Here is a 22,469-nt window from a genome sequence, read left to right on the forward strand (position 1 = left end):
AGAAACCTCACTCCTGTCTGTGAGGCTCAATTAGGTGACTTTGAACAAGAGAGCAACATCCGCACTGTTAAATAACAGAGGGGCAATGCCGGGTCACTGGCCTAGAAGCCAAGAGGGAAAACTGTGCCCAACACCATATTACATGTGGCCCTGGGTCACCTTTGTGTGCTTCCCCTACGGCCCTAAGACGTAACTATTATTTTGAGGGATCGGGATGGGGGGAGGCAGTTCAAAAGGCTGGAAAAAACATGACAGTTTTGCATCAGTCCACTAAATTGTTTTTATAGCGTTAAATGTTTTACAGCATGAGGACACATATGGCAGGCTCTGGGTCAATGCTCAAGGCAATCATAAAGAGTGTGAAGCCCATTGAGAAGGTGTTGAAAGACTGGGAAAGGCAGAGGAAAACAAAATTCCCCAAACTGTGCCCAAGTACCGTCTGGCACAGACCAATGCGGTGCCAAGGAGCACGTTAACATTAAAGCAGCAAGGCCATCAGCTCTACATGTGAGTTTCCACCATCGCAAGTAGGGTAACAATCACGCTCTACTTCACACCAGGAGTGTAAAGATGAGCAAAGTGCTGAGACATTGTCAGACTGGGGACCTGGTATACAGGCACGTTAGCAGCTTCCCTCCTCTCACCCCATCCAAAGCTACCTTTGGCAAATCAGCTTCACCAATGAACTAGTCCTTTTATTTTGTGTGCAAATTTGGTCTTCCTTTTTGCTCTATTAAACATATAATGATAGTCATTTCCCTAAGCTTGCTAAAGGTAGGCTTGGGCTAACATGACTTCATTGCTGACACGTATCTTATCCTGTATGCTGCTAGGATTAAAGACTTGGAAGGAATTTTAACCCTTCCAAAGCTTTAATTCTGTTGAATTTATATGTGCTAATAAACACTGCTGAGACTCCTTATAGCCACTGTCTCCAAGCTCAGGAGATACATCTAGTGAAACCAGCCCCACAAAGTGATGTCCTTAGGTATGGCTGAGGCCTCGCAAAATGCTACGCAAATTTGTGACTTTCACTAAGTGCCTCAGAGGAATCTTCCTAATGCCAACAGAGACACCAAGAAGAAAAACAAACACTTTGCTGTTCACTAGCGACACTGTTCTCTCTTTCTTAAATACACTTGAAAGAGGGCTGGAGGCAGCAGTTGCACCTAGCAATCTCCATGAAAGCTGTTACATTCAAGGCTGCCAAATAACATCCTTTTTTTTTTTGCTTGTTGTTGTTGTTATTCTCTTGCTTTTTATCCTGCACTGCCTTGATGGAGCACCAAAGGTTTTTTGCACTCCCACCATAAACATACCCCTGAAAATAAAGGGCTGATTTTGAAGTACAAAGCTGCTGTTGTGGGACACTGCAGCATCTGCTTTAGCATGTCATTTTTATATTTAGAAGTGGTGTATCTCCACAGATCAAGCATAGCCAGTAAATCACTCAGCAACCCCTTCCCATCAGCTCTCACAAGTCAGTGCCAGCAGACAAGGGGGGGCACATGCTCCTCTTGCCCTCCAACAGCCCTCTGCATCTCCGCAGCCCCGCACCTCCTCGGCGGCACACTGCAACCTGCCTGACTCACGCTGCCCAGCCTCCTATTTCCAGCACTGGTGTCCTGCCAACAGCTCAGTCCAGCAGCAGGACATCAGCCTGCAGGCCTCCGACCTTGATAGAACGTGCTGCTTTTTCTTTTTCTGGGTCACGCGGCGCGGTGTGTGTACGCTGCATGGCATACGTAGGAGAAACCATGCAACAAAATCAGGGGAGCCACTGAAGCATGCATCTGGTGCACAACTCTGACCTGCACTGCCACACTGTTTTGTCTGTGTCCCCCTGACATGTTTCTGAGCTGGTGCCCACAGCTAGAAAGTAGTTCATGTAAAAAACACCGCAGGCAGCCTCTTGCATTAGGCAGCTGGACCATGGCTCTGAGAAGGTCCAGCAAGCCAAGCAAATGCATTTAAACTGAGTGCAATATGCCCGCTCTGTGTATGTCACACGCAGCTTCTACAGGTGGGCAGGATTTGTAGCTCCTTTTTCCACCTCTCTGAGCAGTCTGCCTCTTCGCTGTAAGCAGAATTGCTGTTTGCAGCACCAGGCGGTGCTGTGTAACTCAATCAGGCAGAACACAGCCAAGAAAAGCAGGGCAAAACATAATAAAGATCCAACAGCAGCCATCAAAGCAAAGGTCACAGGACTGGTGTTCGGAGCGTGGGAGGGGCACCAGATAGAAAAGCTCATCTTGGCTCAGTGCTGTCTGTTAAAAGGATGCAGGGTATGATGTCCTCCCTGGCTAAAAGAAGCAGCATCTTCTCCGTACATCTATATGCCCCATCATTTTTCAGTTTACAGCAGGTTAGCACCACAGCTTGCCGGGTTGGCAGTCTCCTGCAAGGGACAGCACTGTTTCTGGGTGATGTTTTGCACAGATAAGAACATCAGCTAATTAGAAGAGTGAAATTTCAGCCTAGCAAGTGTTTATGATAGAGGAGAGGGGAAACACTCATGTGCTGCTGCTTTGCTTCCAGCCACGAGAGCCGAGTGCTTGCACATGTGCAGGCAGCAGAGGGCAACACAGCAGGGAGGGCAGAGAGGGGATACACAACCAATGCATGTCAGCTCCCGAGTGGAGCGATCGGCTTTGGGAGCTACCCTGGGAAAAAAGGCACTATCAGCACTGCAAAACATGCAGGAAAATCTTTAGCTGGCAAATGCAGATTTATCTTTTCCAATAGGCAGTGAGGAGTGGAAAAGGCCCAGAGTTGCAGATAAAGAAGGGAGCAGTGATGGGATCAAGCCAGCTGTGGACTCTGGTTAGTTCAGCTCTCTCCTGGATACAGACCTCTTCTTGGAAAGGGGTGTTGAAGGAAAGCAGAGCCTGGAAGAACCTGGAATATCTTTATCTACAGACACAGCTTAGCAAATGCCACACACTTCATTTTACATAGAAGAAAACTGCCTTACCTGAGTAGTTTTCGCCCTTCTGCCTTGCATGCTGTTACTATGGCTAATTTGAGGGTTGGTGGCCCCTTCGGAAAGGCAGTGGGATTTCCTACAGGGCAGCGTATTGTAATTACTGTAGGAAGGCGCATCCTCAGCGGTAACTGATGTCATCTTATGGCTCCCAATATCTGGGATGTCAGACACTAAATTCCGGCAGTACCCTCCAAAGGCATTCCGCGGGCCTCCGTTGACAGTAGCACTTGGGGTTTTGGGGGAATACAAGTCACCCATAGAGTTGGCACGCTGGCAGGCAACCAGTGGCTGGGGGCTGCCACCAGACTCCTGTGCCCGGGTCGCCTCGGCATCCTTCTCCTCGGCCAAGCCCAGGATTTCCTCATTGCTCGTTAAATGCTCCTGGCTGAGATCAGAAAGCGAAAACTCCAAGCTGTCCTCACGCCAGATGTCAGCTGATTTGGAGCGCTTCTTCTTGAAGCTGGCTGTGTCCATGAAGTTTGTCCCATTGGACGCATATCGATGTGACCTCCCATCACCCTCTGCCAGGAAGGGTGGCTCGTCTCCGTAGAGCCTGCTCTCCTCCGAGTCAGGCATGCTCTGGACAGAGGCGGCGGTGAGCACGGTGCTGCTATCTACACTGGGGGTTACAGAGGAGTCGGTGTGGTAGGAAACAGGCCGCAGGCCCATGTCCACACGGTCCACCCAGATGGGGCTTCCAAAGTCCTCTAGGTTAGCTTCCTGGGAGAAGGGCTCCAGGCCGTTCTCCGCCAGGGACTGGGGGATGCTGGGGGTGCTGCTGGAGCGGGTGCTCACTTCTGAGTTACGGTGGATAATTTTTCCGGAAGAAGCATGCCGTGTCCGGCGAGAGGCTTTATTGGAGAGGCGCAGGGAGCGGGAAGTGTGCTTGCGGCCCAGGCTGGTGTGCTTGTCTCCGTAGAAGGCATGCTCCACGCTCTGGCTCTCCGCGTTTCCCATGGTGTCACAGTCTGCAAGGGGAGAGAGCGGGAACGGTTAAAGGCGGCAAGCAAACACGCAGGTGAAAAGATGCACGAATGCCCTAGTACACCCAAAACACCTTGTTTTGTTAATGAACCTGTTCTGATACCTACACCACAGCTTCTACCTGGTCTCGCAGCACATGCTTTAACAACGGCAACTGATCCCATAGAATTAATTAAGGAAGACAGCAACCATACCAGCAAACTTATAAATACAACTCAGTTAAATCAGTATGCAGGAAAAACCCAGACGGTAACTGTGCTGGTGTAAATGGGGAGTGTAGAAGAGGAAAGGACTGAAGTTCAGCGTAAACTGGCGCCAGTTTACCACCAAAGTGCACTGGCAATCTCAGCTCTGCACACATTTGTTTGATTCTTAGCACTGGCTTCACAGTTCCAGCAAACCCTACAAACTCAAAAATCAACAGCTATTGTTTATCTGCATGTAAGAAAATGCCAAAAAGTTGATGGATATACACCTTTATCTGAAATCTCACTTTTTTTTTGTTAGGAACAGTGAATTGAAGCACCAAATAGCAAAGTACAAATTCAACTGTTCAGCAGCAAGCTAATGACAGGTTTGATTTCTGGAACAAAAAACCAGGGCAACATTAAGCAGGTACAGAGAGCCCCACACAAGAAAGCCATATTATGAAAAATAAATTAGCATGAGTGACTCAGACTACACAAAAATAACCTTTCCTTCCTACTCACTCTGAAAGCAGACAGTTAGATCTAAGCACTTTGATCTAGCAAAGGGAAAACTAAGCTGGAACACCCGGACTGGGTTTCTGCCCCCATCTCTGTACCTTGGCTCCTGCATTATTCAGGTGCGGGCATCCTGCCATGAAACAGGTTTCCCATCCAGAAGATGGGAGTGATGATCTGGATTCCACCTCAGAAAACACTTTGAGGTCTGTGATCTCACTCTACAAATGTCAGAAATATTTTATCAGTAGTATTGGCTCCTTATGGCCAAAGAGGAAAAAGAACAAGAAAAGTAAATGTTAAAGTACATGGCCATTCAAAATTAAACAGGAGATCCTGAATTACACACAAGACAATTATATCTAGATAAATAGTCCATAAATCTTGAACAGAAATTCCAAGACAAAACTTCCTCATATATCTATTAGCCTTGGTTGAAAAATAAGCTGCCTTCACAGTAAAATAATCTGGAGGTTTTAATTTCTTGGGGCAATTTCCTCTCCTTTAACAGGATGCGCTGATGGGTATCGAGCCAGATGCTGGCAGAATGAATGGGATCATGTATTTTCCCTTTCTACCTAAATATACACTGTTGGTGCTGCAAGGAACTGAATTAGCCCTACATAAATTACATAGAAAGCGAGGTATTGATTGTGCTAAACACAGGCACAGCAATTCTGCCGTAGGCTGCCATGGGTGCATATGCTAGAACTCAACTTATGCAGTGATACTTCGGACCACAGTGAGAGGACTGCACTTCTCTACTCTTCTACCCAGCTAAGTAGGTTGCGTCTGAGGCTAAAAATCTGTTCAGTGCTGGAGCAACAGGCACCTCCATGTATCTAAAATAAATATAATCACATGTGAAGTAAACTATACCAGGAAATACCCTACGTCTACTGAAATTAATGGCTGAACTCCCATTGACTGTCATGAGACTTGGTTACCATGCATCGTTTAGAAAAATAAATGCACTGAAGAGAGGGCAGGTTTTAATCTAAAAAAACCCGACAGCATTATAAATCCCTACACAGGGTTTATTATTCCTTAAAAGCTACAGCCCTTTGATACAGACCAGACTGAAAAACAAATGACAGCTAGCTTTTGCTTCTAAAACATTTTAAAGCACAAAAACTGCATTTTGTCTTCCACACTAATGTCTAAAACCAGACCTCAACACCCTCCCCCACCTTGCAAAAGAAACCCTCTTGGGGTAATGCTTTTAGCTGCTTTGATTCTGAGATTCTTGCTAACCACACTTTCATTTGACAGGATTTCCACTGATTGCAAAGCCCATCAGAGCGTGCAACCATCTATCCCCAGTCTCCAGCTTGCAGCCATCGCTCCGGTGCCTATCTAAGGAGAAAGAGCAGTTTTTAAAAGTCCTCTTGAAACCCTGAATGATTGAAGAGTGGCTCTTTACCTTCAGAAACTGAGCTGCTGAAGGGCAGAAGCATCCAGCGCACATCACACAACCAGGCACACTTGCTGATGAAAATGCCAGGCAGCGTGGCTAAGGAAAGCAGACCCGTGCCACCACCTGAACGCAGTACCCATGCACACCAGGCAAAATTTCACCCAGCCAAAAAGTAACAGAACCACAAATGACTTGGTGAGTAAAGGAGCAGCAGCTCAGGCTGCATCCTGTGCGGAAAAAAACGCTCTCATAGAAGGAGGAAAGTCTTTTCTCAGCAGACGCGGCAGGAATGTTTACTGAGTGATTTCACACAATGAGAAGTATCTGCTAGATACTGGCAAGAAGTGTCAGACTTCAAAGTAAAGAGTTGTCCCTTTCTAATTCTGTGGATTGGCACTTTAGGTGAGGACGTGTTTGCAAATCACACAGACAGCTATCTAACCCATAGACTAGCCCATACCTCACTCCTGCACCCCAGAAGAGGCCTTACCCTAATTCTACTGATTTCCCCAGCATTCCATTGCAGGTTTGCACAAATGCTGTGTGGTGGTTCCAAGAGGGCTGCAGGCAGACATGGTGCAGCTGATCCATCTGCAGCGATGCAAGACAGTGCCACCTCCATGGCTTGTCACCATCCCCCAGTTGAGGCCAGCTCCCCTTGGAGATGCAGGACACAATAGGCTGAGTCCGCCTTGGATGGGGAAAGTCAACCCTGCTGGGTCAAGCTGAGGGTAACTGTTTGTGGGATGCCTGACCAATGGCTGCCCCTGGAAGGGTCCCCCATCCTACTTTCTCACCCCCATTTTTGCCACCCCTCAGCCAGCATTCCTAGCTGAGCATTTCCACCACTTAACCTCAATCAATTCAGGTGCTCGTGCAGCTGAGTCTACTAAACCAGCAGAAAATAAATACATGGGGGAAGGACTTCTATTAGTTTATTTTTTCTGAGAGTGAGTTGAACTGGCACATGCCACAGGCAGCACAAGGGTACCCGTCTGGGGACACAGCAGGGTGAGGACAGGGCAGCACAGCTGGAAGGTGATGCAGGAGCCAGGAAAAAGGGAACAGCAAGTGGCATCCCGCTCATTTTTTTGCAGCACTGAGCTGTTAGGTCAGCTGAGGCTGATGAGGCAGCCCTGAAACATGTGAATCCAGACTGAAACAGATGCCGGAGTCCTCAGCTAGCAGGAGCAGGCGCTGGGCAGGGGAGGGGAGCCCCAACCTCCCCCTCCCTGGGGTAGTGCAGACACCCTGGGGCAGAAACATCTTAAACTGCTCCAGCTCCGACTGCCAGATGCTGCTTGTCTACGGCTTAACTGAATTTATCACACTCAATGAAAAAAATCTGTATCAAATTAAGAAAATGAGTAATGTTACTGGGAGTTGCACGCAAATGCTAGTAGGACAAAGGCTCCCCTTGTTAGCTCACCTGCCAAATCCGAAGGTGACCATTAAAGACCCATCAAGGTACCACCGGGATACAACATAAATCAAGTGTGACACGTCTTGATGCTTTAAGCAGGTCTGTCGCACTCGGCCATTGATTGCGACGTGTCAAAAATGTGTTCTGAATTACTCTCCGAAGCAAGCAGAGATCAGCGCACACAGACCACGCACTGCAACCAGAACTGGCTGGAAATTTTTCAGCAGAAAATTTGATTCATCAAAACCCAAACTTTTCATGGGAATAGACTGCTTTTGATGAAAGGCTCCTCCGCTCCAAGGGGGAGAGATGTGAATGCTGAAGCAGGGAGACAGGCACGCCTGCTGGAAGAGGCACCCGCTCAGTGACTGAATTGCTTGCCAAAGACGCAGAAGATTGAGATTCATATCTGCAGCCCAAGTCAGGCAAATGAAGGGTGGCAACTTGGTCCTCCACATCCTCAAGAGGTGGCCTGACCATCGAGCTACTGGGCTGACCACTGAGCTATTGGCTGCTCTGGGAAAGGGCTCTCTGTCCTAAAAGAACTGCTCCTTCCTGGTTAAGAGCATGGAAAACATCAAAACTGCGGAAGTCTTCAAGCGGACAGGAAAGTCACCTTTGAGCCAGCTTGCACGTCAAGAGATATTACAGGGGGTTGAGTTGATTGGATTTTTTTTTTAAACCAAAACTTAAGATTGATATCAACATTAGGATATCAGCGGGGAGAACACAAATTCTGCAGGAAAACTTTGGAAATAACAGGGTTCCCCCACATTAGCTACCCTAGACAAGCAGGCTGACCTCTCTTTGAACTGCTGAGTTTTTACTGGATGAGTCTTACATGAAATGGTTACACATAAAGACGATCACATTCTAGATGACCACTGATGACGGCCCCCTCAAAGAATGTAATTTTATTTGAAAACAGTCATTTTCCTTTATCTTCCCTTACCCTGAATATTAAATATTTCGTAAAATAACTACAAAACCAACATACCCATTTCAATAAAATCTAAGTTACTGACTCTCCAACTTGCAAAAAGTTCGGCCATTAGATTCCAGAAGAAAATCTGAAATATATTAACTTTCCAACCAAATCTGAAGCACCTCACAAGACAACAGATTGCAAATTTAAAATTAGATTCTAGTGGGAGGCCCTGGTGACAAATCTGTATTTTTCTCCTGGAGCGGAGCTTGAAGACTGCGAGAACCAGAACAATGATTAGATCCACAGCAAGCAGCGAGCCTACAGAAATAAACTTTTGCTAGAATCTGCCAGCCGACAACAAAGATTTTTACTGAACTCACAAGAACCACACAGAAAAATGTACAAGACTAATAACCAAGTGCGAACATACACATTCTATTGTAATTAAAATTTCTTTTAATTAAGTGCTTTCTCAAAAGGGCAAGAGAGAGGCTGAAATTCCACAGTAAGCCTTTGAGTTTCTCGGAAACTCCAGCAGCATATTTAATTGTTTTTAAATCAGAACCTTTTAACCAGCCACTGCTTTTTTGTAAGCCATTCTCCCTTATGTTAAAGCATGGGATGGACTCCAAGAAGGCCCTGCAGGCAGTTCAAACAAGAGGAGGAGAGAGGGAGGAAAGGATGTCATCAGTAGCTGCTTGATAGCCATTCAAATGCCATTGTATTGCTAAACGGGTGTAACCATAAACCACATGCAGCTGATCCCCTCCCTTGAACCACTATAGAACACAGCAAACTCCTCAAGAAAAATATATGGACACACATGTACCTTCCGAGGCAGTACCGGTATCCAGCGCAACCTTCCCCAAGAGAGCTGTGGCATTTAGAGGTGCCGAATTGCAAATGATACCAAAATGAACAGTTACTGGGACTGCAGAAGCTGTCAGCACCTGCCACTCAGCGATTCCATTACTCTCACGTCAGAGTCTATGCCTATATGCCAAAAACCTGGGGAGAAAGAGGGGAGAAAAAAAATCAGACAAAGGGTTAGCAGGAACAGCTATACAGGAGGACATCTTCCGCCAGGTCCTGTTATCATCACTTACCTAAGAAACACTGTGCAATACAGCATGCGAACGCTGTGCTTAAATTTGAGTGATGAAATCTGATGATGGCAGAATAAATGAAAAGCCCAGTCAAGCACTATCAACCCAAACTACAGAGTGTGGAGAGCTCCTCTTCCCACCATTTTGTACAATAAAAATCCCCACAGACATTAACATGCCCCTGCTGAGGACGGTCTGTCTCAGGCAGGGCTAGAAAACCTCAGGTCCAAAACCACACCTGCATCCAAAGACGCCCACCAAGAAAGAAAGGCACCTTCCAATAAACCAGGGTTTAACGTCTGGCAGCAAGGGGGGACCCAACTGCTGAGGGAACAGGCCCAGAACTAGAAGACCTCAGAGGAGATTTCTCTGTGCAGACTGTCTCATTTACAAAAAGGGTGGTTATCAAGCAGGGATTTCATTAACATTTTTCAGGGGCGAATCAGACATGTAGGGCAGAGCATTTACATGCGTTTTGTGCACAGTGAAATGATCGTTGGGTTAATTGCATTCACTAAGGCGCAGATACAAGAGACCAGGCTGCACTTATTTAGACCTAAGACAAGTCATAAGAATAGTCTTCAAGTTACACACATGCATGCACTCCTGTGGATACCAACTCCCAGTCCTTTCTTGGCCTGATACCCCCGGCAAGCTCCCTTGCAAGTACACCGGCTCAAGGTCCAGTCCTGTGAGACACCAAGAACCACAACCTCACTGGAGGGCTGGGTACGCTGACCATGTCAGCTCTCAAGTCACCCAACTCCCCCTTCTCCCAGCCAAACACCAGCAGAGAAACATCAACTCAACGCCACACACAGAGTGTTGAAAGTTACAAACTTTTCCAAAAGTCTCAAAGAAGGAAATCCTTGGAAGAGATTACTGATGCCCTTCATGTTACTAGAGCTGCTTGGTGGGGAAATTGTGATCCTCACTTTTGGCTGGAATCTCAGAGTCACCAGCTCCTTTCTAAATTAAAACCATCCTCATTTTCTTTCTCCTTCTTCATGTTCCCCTCTCCACTCCCCACCTCCTCCTCTTCCCCCGAGCTGTTGGTTGAGATCTGAAAAGCAGTTCATGAATTGCTCAGGAGCTGGCAGAAATTAATAAAATGAAGCTCATTTATATTGAAATGGACTCATTACCATGCCAGCTGCCAATAATTTGCAAGACGGGAATCTTGCTGACAAACAAGGTCCTACAGGCAAGAGGCTTCCCACCTGCATCCACCGCACGATGAGCAACCCTGCGATGTGCATTCCGCACCTCCAAAGAAAAAGGAATTGTGACCATCATTTTTCTGATCTGCCTGCTGCTGCCTCAGAAAACTTGTCCAAAAGAAGAAAAACCCAGATGCAGCCGAGCACTTTATCAAATTTTCCATCTTGAAGCAGCTTTTGAGTTTGTAACTCAGAAAAATCTGCTCCGGACTGAAGCAAACTGGTCACTTCTGTGAGAAACCAACTACAATACTGCCTGCTCTACACACTGCCTGTGCTCCTCCAACACAAATCATTCTCTTCTTGCACTCATCTGTTAAAAAGGTGGGAAGATCCAAAGTGGATGTTTACAACTGAATACTACATTATCCAAATCCTCACTACACGGCTGGCAAAAGCCTTTACTATGAACAGATGAGTACCATGCACACACAGCTCCTTCAGAAGAGAAGGATTTATCATTACCCACAGATTCTTTCCTGAAAAGCTTTGTTCTTGTTAACTTTTACAACTTGGACAGTCTTTCCAAAATGAAACCAAGTCATACTTTTCAAGAAGAACATCAGTTTTTCATACTTTTGTTTGTCTGCCATCAATACACACTGGAATGGTCCCTGCCCCTATGCATCCCAGTTCACCCCAACAGCACAGGCTCTGCACCCCAGAAATGCTGGAGGTCTGCAGTGCTGAAGCAGCCTCAGACAAGGACCTCCCTCCAGCAAGGCCTTTGCAAAAGGCATGTCCATGCTCCTCCATCAGAAGGAAAGGCAGAAGCAAACACAAGCACAGCCCCATGGCTTGCTTCCCAGCACAAAGCTCTTCCCTGCACAGGACGCATTTGCTCCCATGGACGCTTGCTCTGCCAGTGGAGCCTGACAAAGGCAGGAGCTGACTGCGCGTTCAGACCACCAGTAACTCACCAGTTAGTGTAGATGGTCAGCTGTAAACATTCACACATGGAACAGTTCATCTCATTAGAAAAGAAACATCAAATTAAGATTTCCACACTTCTATGCTTAAGACAAAACATTCAGTCTTAGAGCTGACTCCTGCAGACATGCATGCGCACAAACACACACACATACACACATCTATGATGCATGTATGCATGCGTGTATGCACACATGTATGACAGTGTCTACATACATCAATGCAACTCCTCTTGTTCTTTGAAGGTTTGGAAGTAGCACAGCTGTATTTATTTCACAACCACAAACCAGTGCCTTGAAAAATCAGGCCAAGGAGTTCCCACAGGGCTCATCACGCAGCAACTTAAGTCAATCCAAACTGAGGAAGCTTGCAGCAAACCACCATGAATGGATTAAATAAATGCATAGTAGGGAAGCAGAATATATTAAAGGAGCACCTTATTATTCATCACATCTGCTACCTGTGATTCCAGGTACAGCAAAGAGAGGTTTGACTTTCACATGGTGGGAGCAGTTTGCCATGCCAAGAGATTAGGAAGAAAACCAGCACACCTGTTTTCTTTTTGCTTGCGGACACCTGACATGAACAGTAATGGATGAAAAATATAGAAGCTGTAGTTTTCTAAAAGCCTGATTTTCAAAGCAGAACCCTGCCTTTCCAGCAAGGAGAAATTAGTGTTGCCAGTATAACCCCTTGTCCAGTGTACATGAAAAGCTGTCTAGAAGGAGGACAGCTCTATTTCAATTCTACTTTTACTTTTTGATTTTACAATGCATCATTTTTGTCAGATTCCAAATGCAACTGCAGATGTGAGATCAGTTGGTCATTAAGCAAATCTTCATCCATCTTTGAGAAGCCCTCGGTAATTCCATGATAAACCATCAGGATGTATATACATAGACATAAATCAGTAGTCATTTCATACAAAAACTGTTCAATATTAATCAGTGAACTGAATAGAGCTCTGGGCTGTATTCCCCACCCATAATCCCAGTTCCACAGCACTGTAACTCCAGTGTTCGATCCCGTCTCCTGAAACGGAGAATCAGGCCCTTTGTTTGTAACTGGAGGCCACACTTTGTTAGCCTTTATTATCTCTAGTTAATATGAATTGCTGCCAAAATCGATCTATCAAAACACCTACCCTGAGAAGGTAAATGCTCTAGTATGCTCCAGGGTCCTCGTGTCCTGACAACTCTGGCTCTCCCCATCCCATAGCTGTGGGCTGCCTTCCACAAAGTGAAACACTGCAACCCACATGAGATGGATAGACGGACGGACGGACGGACGGATGGATGGATGGATGGAGAGAGGCTGCTGTGTGCCCAGATCTTTGCTTGACAGGGCTGGGTGCACGCATGGGTTCAGAAATGTGATTCAGAAATGCTCCCAGCTTCCCTGTTCTCGATGTAGTCAATGAAACTACATACAATACTGAGCCCTTAGACCAACTCTAGAGGACTGCAGAAGCTGGTTGATTTTGAAACCAGTGAAAACAAATGACAAACAAACACTCTCCTTTTGGTGTTTTCTTTCTATGACATATAAAATGTCTTTGAAAGTTTTCACTTGTGGGAAAAAATCATTTTAAACCAACCACAACTTATACTACCTGTCAAAGAAGACAGCTACTCCTGAAACCGGAGGCTGACGACGACGAACATCCTGACAAGCTTGGGGAGACCATCTGCACATCTGCAAGAACTGGCCAGCAGAGCTGGAATTGCAAAACTTCTCTGCAATTGTTTCACTAACATGCAACCTTTATGTCTGTCACGGCTAGAACAATGCTGGGTGATTGTTCCAGATGAAGAGGAGGGGAAAGAAAAATAAACCCACGTTCCCTTTGTGGAGAACTCATAAAGGAAAGATGTGGGAAGCCTTGTTCCTCCAGCACCACACCTATGAGAATTTCTAAGAGAGGGAAGAAAAGGCAAAAAGAGAGGGAGGGAGGAAGGTCCATCAGGAGACCTAAAATCTCTGTATAGCCAACAGTCAACCAAATCACAGCTAAGGAAAGCAAAACTAGAAGTATGGCACTGACAAAGCACCATGGGGCCTTGGTAATAAATGAATGGAAGAGCAGGTAGCCCAAGGGAAAGCCCCCTCTTCAGGGTTTCTATATTTATACAAGGGGATGTGAATAATTGACACAGTTGCAGGTTTGTTTGTTTTTTAATCATATTTACAACTATCTGAACGTGTTTCAAGTCTTTCTCCTTCCCTTCCCTTTTATTTTTAATGGTGGGAAAATCCCCCTTTCTTCCCTAGGGGAAATCTGCAAGGTTTTACACGTTTGCAGAGAAGGGCAAAGCAGGGAAGAATTCTAATTTCAGATCATCAGACATAAGCAAATCTATGGGAAGCCACGAAGGCAACTCCCTGGAGCCTGTGAGGCAGACGAACAGCAGCTTGCGCGCTGCACCCTGGGAAGCGGAGGGGGTTTATAACCCGCTCCAGGGAGCTGCAACCAGCCCCAAGCTGCGAGGGAGCTGCAGGGAGGAAGGAGCCCACTTGGCCTCTATGGAGGACAAGAATGAGAAAGGACTGTGTGTGCATTTATGAATTACTTTAAAAAAACATAAAAAGAATGCCCAAACTTCATCTGAAATAAAAATAAGGTGAGGTTTGTTTAATTACCTTAAGGTTATACATTATTGTTATTACACTTTGCTTGAAAAGGACTTTCTGCTTGCGCCAAAGGAGCAAAGAACTGCTGATACACAATGAGGACGGGACGTGCCAAATGCATTAAAAACCCCCTTTATTTAGTACTAACAAAAAAATGTTCAGACTGGGAGACAGAGCCCCGAATGGATCCATCAGAGCACTCACTGCCCAGCTGATGATGGGCAGCTGGAAGAGAAAGGAGGGAGAAGCAGAGTGGGACAATGCACACACAGAAGAACCACCCAGCACCATGGTCCCCACAATAAAAATTAAAACCCTTGCCTTGAGTGATCAGGGAACCGCTGAGGCAGGATGTGAAGGATTAGAGTGTTGTGGAAAAAAATTAAGACCAATAATTGGGAGAGGGGGAATTGGAGAGGAAGCATTTAGTTTATATCCTCATTTAAGCACAGAGGTAAGTAATCTGATTTTCAAGCAATGCCAAAGACCTCACACAGATCATTAAGATGGTGCCTGAGATATGAAGACACGTATCTAATTTTAGATACCCAACTTAAGTACTGGGGAGGGATTCCAGAGGTCTGCAGAAAAACAGGCAGCGAATTAAACTCAGGTGGGTGCACGATCAGAGTAGCTTTCACATTTTGGTCACACACTCTCTGACGGAGAATGAGGTATGTCACTGAGATACAAAAGCATTATAAGCAATGCTACATAATTAGTAGAAAGGACATAAAAGTAACAACAACTTCCGCAATGAGGCCACAAGGGAAGCATAATAAGGAAAAGTATTGTAGCAAAGGATATCCTTTTAAGTTTATAGCATGCCTTGCAGAAGTTTTGGTACCAGTATCTCTCTCAGTGAGCTCATACTTTCAAATCAGTACCTTAAAAAATTCAGTCTTCACTTAAATTGTCTGCCAGGAATGAAGCACAGAGCAGAGCTTGATTCATGCCTGCAGCCTGCCTCCTGTGCACCCTGGGCAAGCTGGGGATACTCCCCATAGCTCCTTTTCCTCTTTGCCAAGTGTGAATATAGCACTCTCAACTACAGAAAGACCCAAAATGGCTATATCCCCAATTCTAAAAGGCACTGGGTGACTCCAAGGAGGAAAGTCACATTTAACCAGCAGAAAGCATGTTAAACATCCCACAGTTCCTGAAAATAAAAGAGCTTGTTGCCTAACATGTTGGCGATGCCACGGCTTGGTTACTCTGGCAAGATTGGGCAAGGTGGAAATGCTTGAGACTGCAGTTCACCCAGGCCTAAAGACTACCAATAAGACTACTGGCCTCAGTCTGCACTGAGCGCTCCCACCAGGGCTGCTGGAGGGGACAGGAGAAACAAAAAGGAGTCACCATGAAGAGGGAGCCCTGCTTCACAAAACCTGACACTGGGAATTAGAACTACTGCTTACTCAGAGCCTGGGAGGGGATGCAAGTGAGCATATGACCAAATGGCTGCTGTTTTCACCTAGTGTGATGATATCAACCGCAACAGAGCAAGTTTCTCATCCTGGCATTACCATAGTATAAGCTCTCACCATTTCTCCATCACGCAGAAAGAAAGAAAACACTCATGCAAAACTCGGCTGGTCTGTACCAGCTTGGCGCTGTCAAAGATAAATTAAGAATTCAGATTTTATCTTGCACGCCCTGACACAACCTGATCACTCAAGCGCCGTCACAGAGATGTATCCGCACCACCGCAGTTAAGTTTATCTGGGTTGACCGGTTTTAGTCACAACTCGTACATCACATCTCCTGACACAGCTCCTGCTGATAGCTCTTCCGTGCGGGAGGAACACACAACACCAACACGTTGGGTGTTGCTTCTTTAATTAAAAGGGGGCAAAACCCATAAGGGATGGTAATCCTGGGGGAAGACTCCCTTAGGGCTCAGGGTGTGAGCCTCCATCCTGCGAAGAGATGGGCAGGGAGTACAGAGCCCTGCCACAGGGCAGGAAAAGGGATCGATCAGCAAATGTTTTTGAGAGGAAAAGCCAAAACTACCAAAAGTCAGGCTAAGATAGCTTCATGATGGAAAGCTGAAACCCATCAGCTGTGAGTGTGGCCTCAAAATAAAATGAATGCTTTGCCTTCATTTTCAGTAAGGGCATGGGGGAGCAAGGCATGTGAATCACCACATCTGAGGTATCTGAGGAGCAAAATTCAAAGAGTTGAAAATGTGCCAGTCAGCAGGAGTTTTGAATCTGCATCCCAAAACTATGAGAGAAGTGGTGCAAGCAACCACAGGGATATAGACAAGAATTTTTATATTAAAACCTGCAGATCAGGATCCTGCCCGGGACAGGAGAACAAGTGATCCTAGCAATGACATATCCATCTGTCTGGCCTCAACGGCACGCAAGGCATAAGACTGGAGAGCACATCTGAGAGACGGAACAGGGGAAAACATGGGAAGAAATGGGAAATTGAATAAAATGCAATATGGATTGTGGCATGTTACTCTGATCTCTTTCTCCAACAAGATAACTCATCATCCAGGGCAGGAAAGGGCAGGATATATCTTTTCAGGAAACTACTAGTTAAGCTGAATATGATGAAAATTGGCATAGGAATTGATATGCATAAGAAACTTTGCAAAGAGGTTGTTCTGAAAGGAGAATTATCTGGCTCAAGGGACCAGGTTTTATAATGCTTTCAATGACGACACGCAAAGAAAAAACTGTCCCAGTGATTTGTGCTGGTGACACAAAGTTAGAAAAAGTCACAATACAAAGAGAGCTTTTGTCTCATACTGATCCCAGAGGACCACAAGCTCCAAATGTGATAAAAATGACAAAAAAAGTAAATGTAATCAAAAGATGCACCAAGCAAGACCTGCCCAGCAGAAACAGGAGTGAATGCTGCCACAGAAGACACTGACCTCATCTGGAATACCATGCCCAATCCTTGTCATCTGTGGCAAAGGTTAATGCAGGCCAGACTACCTTCAAGAAAAGCAAGGCAGATGCAGTGAAGTATAGAGCTTCACCCTGAGAGGTGAAAACAACAGGACTGTCTCATGTGGCAAAACAAGAGGCTGCAAAAGAACACGATTTATGTTCACGGGCAGAAAAGGGTAGGTTAGAAAAAATCATAAATTCAAATAGTCATATTCATAGTAATTTCATCCTGATAAAACAAGCAAGACAAGGTTAAAGTAGACTGTGCCTTCCTCCTGCTCCTTCTCCCTTTTGCAAATGTCCTCAGGTCTGGCAGCAGTCCCTGATACTTGGCTCAAGCAGAGACCTTCTTAAAAGCAGCCAGCCCCCAGACTGACCAGCCTTGGTGGGATCCATGGACCGCAGCTGCATCAAGGGAGAGAGCTCATCCTTTCAAAAGATGTGAAACTCAAGCTGTTCCTGAGCAGCATGAAAAAAGTAACATATTAATGCTGCTGGACTAATCCTCCATATTTTGGCAGGCACAGGAGTTGGTTCAAATTCTCCTCTGGCTTGCGAACTATGGTCAATAAAGGTAAAATGTTGTTGCTGGCACACATAAGCTACCTGTAATTAGCGCAAAGCCAGCACTGCCAGATGACCAGCTGTGGGTCTTGTACTGTTTTGCTCCTGACATCCTACAGAGCAGACTGCCAAAAAGAGCATCGGTTTTCTTCTTCTTTTGAAAACGATTCAAAAGTATCACCAGAGAAGGGGCAAGGAGAGCTGTTCCAAACCCTAGGTGGGAATTTTCCAGCACCAGGCTCTCTCTTTCTCTTAGTGCCCCAATATTTAAACACTAAGTGAAAAACATAAGCAACTAATTACAAGACAAACTGAGGACAACTGTTCCAGGAACATCTCTATAACGTAAGTAACTCATGAAAGCCTCCTGTGAAGGTGCCTTCCACAGGAGAGGTATAACATAGGGATTCTAGGCTTACCAGACAGAGAACTTTCATCTGGACCTCCTCGGTTTTGGAGGACTGACATCCTCTTGTGTATAGATTAGAAAGCAGCGTGTGGGTGCATGTGCACATGAAGGGGTGAGGGCGGGGAAGCCACTCTTCCTCTATTTTATTGGTCTATGAGGAAAATTAACTTTTCAGTTGAAAATACTGAGTGAGTTTAAGTCAAATCCGTAGTTGTAGTGATTGCTCACAGCCTCCGATCCTGCTACACGTCTGCCTAATCCCGCCTGGGAGCTCCAATGAAGCAGTATCACTTGACTGTGGCCTTCCGCAGCTTATAACTGGCTCCAGAGTTTCTCAGCTGACCAAACTCACAAACCACATTTCAGTGAATAAACCATTCACCAGAAAAGAAAAATGGATTGCCTTGCCTGAAGTGAAACATTACTGGAAAGTCACCCAGCAGAGCTATTTATTAGAGAGAGAGCTACAGATGCTGCCCGACTGAAGCACAACCAGAGTGTTGGTGGAAAACTGCTTACTGTCACTTCTGGTTCAATGCCTTTTTGAGAAAAGAAGGTCAGTAATAAAATGTTTTTCCTTAATATTTATAAGAAGAGTATTTTTCTTACCTGTAGCAGTTACTGTGGGGTATAGTCACAGAAATGAAACATTAAACGGTGCTAAAGTATTAAGTGGGATTTTTTTAGGAATTCTAAAGTACACATTAGAAATGCAAACTTCTCACAAAACAATAGCTGTACTTCTTCAGAAATGCTGGGTTGGTGAAATATCAGCCACACTGTCAAATCTAAATCCACAGTAAATCTACACAGCACTTGATATTTTCAGCAGTAGTAAGTGTCATTCCATCATTTCAACGCTTCATGTTGGTATGTGGCCCAAAATAGTCCTAAGAGAAAATAACCCGTTTCCTCTTTAAATTTAAAGAGTAGTAGATGATTTTAGTAGCTGAGAAACCTACTGATATTTTCTGTGGCATCATTCCCGGCCCAAATGAAAATAAAAATTGCAGTAAATGTACACATGGTGTATTTGTAGACACACTGACCATATTCACCTATGCCCGCAATACAAGTGAATTATTCAGCCCACCTGAGCTCACAACAGTTCCTGAGTTCCCGTGAATGGCATCTGTCCGACAAATGGAGCAATCTCCAAGCTGCAGGAAAGACCACACTTTCCCAATAATTTCCCAGCACCATTTTTGTCTGTATGCACACAGCCCCCACTGTGTTACTGGATAAAGAAATTTTTATTCAAATGGGTGTTAAAAATAATATCAGGGAGCCTGAATTTCAGTCCTTTTGAAAGCCGTGTTTTCTCCCTCCTCCACCCTGGCTAAAGCCACCAGGAGAGGTGACTCTCCCATGCCTTCCACTCCACCAGAGCCACAGCCTCATCATGTCTCCACATTGATCCTACAGACCTAGGGCAGAAGGAGTAACTTATTTTTTGCAGCGAGTGGATATACCTCAAAGACAAAGAAGAGACTACTGCCATTTTAAAGGGAAGCCCTTTAAAGAGGGGCCAAAGAGAGAGGCAAAGGACACCTTTACAGTTAAGCTAAACAAAGACTCCTTGGTTTTGCAGTGCTGCACCAGCCTTTCACCTCGTTTTGGAAGACAATATTCTTTGTGCTGCTTCAGAGGTCTTTACCATTGAAGTTTTCACATTGCTAGTACAGAGTCTGCCCGACAGATGATCTGGTGACCTCTGGATGTTTTCCCATCAGAGACAGTCTTCCCATCTTAAAAGATCACCTTATCACTCAGCACTGATGGGCCGCACATCCCTTCAAGTCACCCACAAGTGAAATCAAAATATTTCAAATGCAATTCCCTCCTCCGGTTGTTTATTTGGGTTTTTTCCACCACTCATCGGAGCCTACATACCTACAGGAAAAGAGGAGGAGGAGGAAAGAAAGCTAGTATTTTGCACTTCATCATTTACAGTTTTCAACCAACACCTACAAAATCTTTCTCCAAAAGTTATCCCCTGTACATTAAAGGAGGAAAGACAGTTCTGCACAGTGCAGGAATATAAGCACAGACTCAAAATTGAGGCCAGACCTACGTTACAAATACTTGCCAGCACAGCTATGTCAGTCACAAATTTGATGGACCATGACCTCCAATTATGCCTGCAGAGGCCACTGCAATACAGTTATAGGAGCAAAACTGTGACATGACTTATAGTAACACTTCTTTTTTCCCCAAAGAAAAACAAGCTTAGAATAAGCTCTTCCAGCAAAAGCACTGTTTTGCTGGCGTACGCGCCAGCCACATCAAGGCGGCTTTGTACCACTGCAAGGAGGCCTGGCTGGTGCACCACACCAGCGATGAGCTGTTAACACGTATCTGCCCCTGCTGCACCCCGCTCCTGCGCCTGCCGTCAGCAACACGATGCCTTTCTTCATTCCTCCACCAGCCGTGCTGCTCTCAGCTTGCTGGGAGGGGAAAGTCATTCTTTTCTGCATTGGTCCCTGTTGTGTAAAACCCGGGCTGCTCCAAGCAGCCTCCGGTCAATGCAACACACAGCAACACAAATGCTCTCCTTTTTGCCATACTGCAGCTGATCACTTCTCATCTGTGAGCTTCTGGCTGCACCAAGGGTGGGCTGAAACCTCAGGTCTGTCAGGGGAAGAAAAAGTGTCTCCCTCCACAGAGCTGACACCATCCTTTTCTTTGAGAGGAAGCTGTCAAGCTTACGCATATCGGTCTCATTCAGAACAAGCCACCACATGAGCGAGCCAGCAAGCCTCCCTCCCACCTGCAGAAATAACAGCTCTCTTAAACACCTTGCCCAAAAGCCTTAGTGACATCGGTGAAAAACTAATTCAATAGCCTGAGGGAACTGGGGGTGTTTAGCCTGGAGAAGAGAAAGCTCAGAGGGGACCTTACTGCCCTCTACAACTGCCTGAAAGGAGGATGGAACGACCAGGCGGCTGGTGTCTTCTCCCAAGTAACAAGCGATAGGACAAGAGGAAACAACCCCAACTTGAGTCAGAAGAAGTTCAGATCGGATATTACAAAAAATTTCTTCACAGAGAGGGTGCTCAGGCATTGGAACAGGCTGCCCAGGGAAGTGGTGGAATCACCGTCCCTGGAAGCATTCAAAAAACATGTAGACAAGGCCCTTGGTGACACGGGTTAGTGGTGGACTTGGCAGTCCTGGGATAATGGTTGGATTTGATGATCTTAAAGGTCTTTTCCAACCTAGTTGATTCTATAATTTTATTTTTAGCACACTTTTCATTGGCCCACAGTCCCCTCACCAGCCAGGCTGCGCCTGAGCCTCTAAAGCCAGCTCCCCTTGCCCCGCTCGCAGGGGATATCCCACCTGAGAGGGAAGGTCCCAGCTGAGGTCCTTTGCCACTTCCTCCCTTTCTCCCTGCTCTGGCCCAGCAGACTCAACAGCTCCAGTGAGGAGGATGAGGAGGAAGCAAAGGCAGTGGCAGGCAGTGCTGCCGCTCTCCCCAGCTGCCAGCTCCCAGGTAGCAGTCCCAGGGCAGCACATCTCACTTTCCCATTTGAAAAAGAAAAAGGGTGTCCTTCAAAGGAAGCTCACAGCAAGCTTTTTGAAAACACCCTTGTTAACATCCTATACGTAACTTTTGGAAATACCTGAAATTCCCACAGCAGCTACATTCAGGAAGGGTACACAAAAAGCAACCAAACACTCTTGTTCCTCTGCAAAAAGCGTTCATTGCTTTAAACTTTTGAGAGCCAAACAAAGACAGCACAGGCTTAAGAAAAATCATCCCTCCTTTCAGCCCATCTCACAGGCTGTAGCATCCCCTATACTGTCCTCCTGGTGACATCTGGGAGACTGCAATTAGCAATACCTACCAGTATTTCTGTAACCTTATACAGTGTAGCAAAGAGTGAGCCCATTAACTGTGACATTTTTGTGGGATTTCTGTCAGTTCATTTGTTCTGGAGGCTTATATTTATAAAAGATACAGAAACCCGACAGGCTTCCTTTGTTTGCAGTGTTTCAGACAGACTCACCAACTTTCAGGGTTCATTTCAGGTTTAATTATTAGATTAATAATTACCTATATAGGTAGTAAATCCATTCTAAAGATAATAACATTTGAAGAGTAACTTAATGTTAAAGCCAAGAGTGGCACTCCTCCAAACATCACCCGAAATCCCACTGCACCAATTAATATGCAGGATATTGTTTAGCCTGACCACTTATCAGCACAGCAGGTCGCAAGGGAGAAGTAATTTAAACCAGCCGTGTCTGCGACGG

At 45.7% G+C, this 22,469-nt stretch overlaps 1 protein-coding gene across 14 annotated transcripts in view; it reads right to left on the reverse strand.

The window, feature by feature from the left end:
* TIAM1 (TIAM Rac1 associated GEF 1) overlaps positions 1-22,469 on the reverse strand; it is a 191,875-nt gene that overhangs the window by 80,445 nt on the left and 88,961 nt on the right. For 12 of the 14 annotated variants that reach the window (XR_003990240.1, XM_030477422.1, XM_030477421.1 and 9 more), the window contains 2 exons: positions 9,272-9,450; positions 2,975-3,954 (listed from right to left, as the gene is read on the reverse strand). Coding sequence is in view for 13 of the 14 variants with exons in the window: in XM_030477422.1 (XP_030333282.1) it covers positions 2,975-3,943 (969 nt within the window). In the remaining variant the exon portion in view is untranslated. The remainder of the gene's footprint in view (positions 1-2,974; positions 3,955-9,271; positions 9,451-22,469) is intronic. The other 2 variants (XM_030477426.1, XM_030477433.1) reach the window with 1 other exon arrangement.

The sequence above is a fragment of the Strigops habroptila genome, chromosome 2 (genome assembly GCF_004027225.2).
Source record: "Strigops habroptila isolate Jane chromosome 2, bStrHab1.2.pri, whole genome shotgun sequence".
NCBI classification, from domain to species: Eukaryota; Metazoa; Chordata; class Aves; order Psittaciformes; family Psittacidae; genus Strigops; species Strigops habroptila.